This window comes from Elephantulus edwardii, unplaced genomic scaffold, assembly GCF_000299155.1.
Source record: "Elephantulus edwardii isolate Elephantulus edwardi_28Jun2011 unplaced genomic scaffold, EleEdw1.0 scaffold00320, whole genome shotgun sequence".
NCBI lineage: Eukaryota > Metazoa > Chordata > Mammalia > Macroscelidea > Macroscelididae > Elephantulus > Elephantulus edwardii.
Genome location: NW_006400070.1, coordinates 280,439 through 285,064, shown reverse-complemented (window position 1 = coordinate 285,064; position 4,626 = coordinate 280,439). Strand labels below are relative to the sequence as shown.

The following is a 4,626-nucleotide window of genomic DNA, read 5'->3' as shown; positions in this document are numbered from 1 at the left end:
TCTTTTCTTCCTCTTTTGTCTTTGCAATGACCGTTTGCACTCTTCCTGGATGATACCCTTGATATCCTCCCACAACTCATCTGGCCTTCGCTCATTAGTGTTCAAAGCCTCAAACCTGTTCCTGAGATGGTTCTGAAATTCAGGTGGGATAGACTCAAAGTCATATTTTTGTAATAGCTAAACTAAATACACCTTTTTGAATTGCAGTTAGCCATCTACTTTCTTATTGAGATAATGGCTGTGTTTGGTCTTGCTCTTAAAATTAGTTCACATTCTTTTCCACCTATGTTTTATTGTTGTGTACTGTTGAGCTGGAACCGACCCATAGTTGTCCCTCCAGCAGGTTTTCAGAGGCAGTACATTGAATGAGAGGAGTGTAGCTTCTTACCACTAGGCCATCTGAGCTTGTTTATGTTTTAGCAATTGTATATTCTATTTTTCTTGACTCTTGCTGATCTTATATTAAACAATAAATTCTTACATTACTTAACAGCCTTTCCCCTCCCCTCCATTATAGCTCCAAATAGATTGGGAGAAAATCAAAGCCAAAATCGAGATGGAAATTACTAAAGAACGCGAGCAACCACCGAATAGCCAGCCCAACAAGGGCATTGGCATGAAGTCCTAATGCCCCGCTCAACATTGACACGTTGCCTCTTTTGGAATGAATCCGAATTAGACATGGAGAAGCATGTTTTGGTAGCAAAAGACGTAATTCCACCCTTTATATTTTCCTAGTTCTGTGATTAGCTAAGTATTTTTTAAGACATAAGACATATTTGTAATGCTACATTCCAAATTTTTGGTCCATTATTTTATCCTTGAATCTTCAGTATAATGAACTATTAATATTGGCAATAAATCATTAATATCTTGAAAAAGTATGTTACAATTAACTTCTGTTCAATATATGAATTGTGAAGCATTCCAAAAGTTTATTGTAAAAAATTATACATGATGGACTTGTGAAAATGTATAATAGTTAGAAAAGTTGTTCCAATTTCTTTTTTAACCTAAAGTAACTCCTAATGCAATCTCATAATCTTAAACTGGTGACCAAAGCTTGGGATGCCCAAATTTTACTATTTTGGGATAATTATATCATAAATGCATGACACCTGTAATCAGATATTGTTTTCACAGTTATGTCAATGCAAAGAGTAAATGTTTGCAGTCTATCACCAAGTCAAGTAAGATAAATTCAATTGTCACTTTTAATAGTATTTAAAAGATAAGAAACATGTCCCTTTCTCCATCAGATTGAATGTTTGTATATGTGCTTTTGTCTCATAATTGTAAATATATCTTTTTAACACTGATAATTTTATACATGTTATCAGGGTTTGAATATTTTAATGCCTTTGTATGTATTACAAGTATTTTGTTTATTTTGTAAACATACCCAGTTCATCCATAATGGCCAGGGCATGATCCTGTTATAAAGTAATGGTATTTCTCAAATGTGGTAATCCTCCATCACCTCAAAAGAAAAATGCTTTGGCACAGACAATATGGGGTGCAATATGGAACATAAAGTATATTATGAAATAACCATGTTTTAAAGCAAATGTTTTAGAAAATGGTTTTAGCAAAAAGATGAGTATCAATTAAATATTACCTTCAATTATCTGTCATTTTGTAAATACAGACAATATATACCTTTCTGAAAATGAAAAATGTTAGCTTAAAGTACATAAATTTCTCAAAACATTTTCCTTCTTTGTATATAGTACCAAGATCAGAATTTATGATGTACATATCATTTTCTTTAAAATGGCAACAAAAATGTCACATACAATAATAAAAACATGTGGATTTGTGTTATTTACTAAGAGATTCCTACAGAATTACATAATTTCTGACTAAGTCATTTTTTCATCTGCTTACATTACTCTAAAGCTACCATGGTGGCCCCTTGAATACCTGGACACATTGTCAATTTGAAACACAGTGGATAATGTGACCATTATGCCCTCAACACTGTTTGCTTTTTAGTTTTATTTTTATTTTTTAAAATATGTACCATGGACTGTTAGGAGAGCAAACAGGTTCCTTGAAGGCAATAATTCTTTTATTTTATTTTATTTTAATGAAAATTACTACGCTGTTTTGGTGGTCAAGACAGCATGGTACTGGTATAATGACAGATACATAGATCAGTGGAATAGAATTGATAACCCAGAAATCAGCCCATCTACCTGTGGTCAACTGATTTTTTTTACAAGAAGGTGAAATAAGTGGGGAAACGACAGCCTTTTTAACAAATGTTGTTGTTGTTGTTTAATGCCGTCGAGTCGTAGACGACTCATAGCGACCCTATGAATGAACGGCCTGAGCACTGTTCGTACATAGAGTTTCCAGAGGCAAGCCATTTTGGAAGTGGATGCCGCTCCTGCTTCCAAGGCTTGATTTAGTCGGGAAGCTCCAGCCAACACTGTCCACCATGGGTGCCCATTACCACAATTAACAAATAGTGTTGGCAAAATTAGAAAACTCAATCAAGATCCACACCTCATTCCATACACAAAAACCAACTCTAGGTGGATCATGGACCTAGGACTAAATCCAAGGACTATAAATAAACTTCATTAGAGAAAAAAGTTAGAAGAACTCTAGAAGCCCTACTCCACAACATGAACAGTCTTCCAAGCATCCTGAAAAACCTACAACCAGGAAAGGATAAAATAGATGAATGAAGGCAGGGATTCTGACAGCTCCATCTCACATACTGTGGGCATACTGCAACAAGTGACCAGTCCTTGGAGAGGGTAATTATGCTTGGGAGGGTGGAGGGACAGTGCAAGAGAAGAAGACCCTGGACGAGATAGATTGATTCAGTGACTAGGGTAATGAGGGTGGATGTGTCAGAGATGATGAGGTTGGCACAGGACAGAGCTGCTACACATGGGGTCACTATGAGTCAAAGCAACTTGACGACCTTTAACAACTAATTTCTAAAAAATTAAATTTTTCTAATGCTTCCCAACACTCTCTTCTTCTCTAATAATGTTACATTGTAAATCAATTTAGTATCCATTTTTTAAATTGGAATCATACATTTATTTGTCTGACTCATCAGAGCCCTCCATCGGATCTCTGAGGCTCTAAGTTTTAATGGAGACTTCCTGCCTTTCTCACATATTTGTAAATAAATGTAACATTCTTTTTCTATTAAAGTGAGGATAGAGTGGCTCTAATTGTATCTCTATCTGTGGCAAATTATCACCCAAATAGTTTACAATTAGTTTCTTTAGTCCTTCTAGCTCTTAGTCCCATGCACCCGTCTTCTGCTCCTCTGTGCTGAGGTAGCCACACTCAAGCCTTTCCACTTTGATTTATTCTTACTCCTTCCTTGTCTGCCTCAGCTCCATTTTTCATTTCCTACTCAGTCTTGCCTGCCCCACAGTACATCACTGGAGCCAAATCTGTTACAAATTTCGTTTTTTGAAAGTAAATTACTTTTTGCTTTCACAAAAATGCTTTTTATTTCCCAATGCACATCCAAAAGCTTCTTCAGCAGGATAAAAAGGGAAGCCACAGACTGGGAAAAAATATTTGGTAATGACATGTCCGAAAAGGGACTTATATCTAGAATTGATAGACTACTCGAGTGCCACAACAAGATAAAGATAAACATCCCAATTGCAAAATGGACACAGGATATGAACAGACACTTCACCAAAGAAGACATTCAGATGGCTAAAAAGCACATGAAGAAGTGTTCAAAATCTCTAGCTCTAAGAGAGATGCAAATCAAAACAACTATGAGATATCATCTCACGCCAGTAAGAACAGCAAAATTCAACAAAGCAGCAAACAACAAATGCTGGCTAGGTTGTGGAGAAACTGGAACCCTTATTCAGTGTTGGTGGGAGTGTAAAATGGTGCAACCACTATGGAAAGCAGTATGGCACTTTCTCAAAAAGTTGGGAATAGAAATACCATTTGACCCAGCAATTCCACTACTGGGAACATACCTCCCAAGCAGGTATATGCACACCCATGTTTATTGCTGCATTGTTCACAATAGCAAAGAGATGGAAACACCCCAGGTGCCCATCATCAACAAATGAGTAGATAGAGAAGCGCTGGTATAGTCACACAATGGAATATTATGCAGCACTAAAAAACAACTCATGAACTATGATATAAAATGGATGACCATGGAGGACATTATGCTGAGTGAAATACCTCAGTCACAAAAAGACAAATACTGCATAATACCACTGTTAAAAAACAGGACTAAATCCACCAGATGCTCTGCTGGAGAAAGAGGGACAATCTCCTCCTGTACCAGTCAGATCTGATTAGACTGTACATGAACAAAAAAGAATAAAATTTAAAAAAACACAGGACTGACATGGGGGTTGGGGGAAGCTAAGAAAAGAGGGGATAAATAATGTATGTACATGTCATTGAAACAAAAGAGGGAGAGAACTGTATAAAAGGAATATATAATTAGGTATTACTGGCATGAAAAGGGTCCAGAATAAGAGCTGCACAGTAAATTGGTCTGGGGGTAGGGGCTGTATAACAAGGAAAGAACTTTTTTCCCTCAGAAAAATGCAAACTAGGAGGGAGGGGAGCAGGGAGCAAAATGTGCAACAATGGATAAATGGAAATCCA

At 36.6% G+C, this 4,626-nt stretch overlaps 1 protein-coding gene across 1 annotated transcript in view; it reads left to right on the top strand.

The window, feature by feature from the left end:
• The window catches only part of IFT80 (intraflagellar transport 80 homolog (Chlamydomonas)), a 202,906-nt gene extending 202,202 nt beyond the window's left edge, over positions 1–704 (top strand). The window contains exon 19 of the mRNA XM_006901333.1: positions 518–704. Coding sequence (XP_006901395.1) covers positions 518–628 — 111 coding nt within the window. The 3' untranslated portion in view covers positions 629–704. The remainder of the gene's footprint in view (positions 1–517) is intronic.
• The last annotated feature ends 3,922 nt before the right edge of the window (positions 705–4,626 follow it).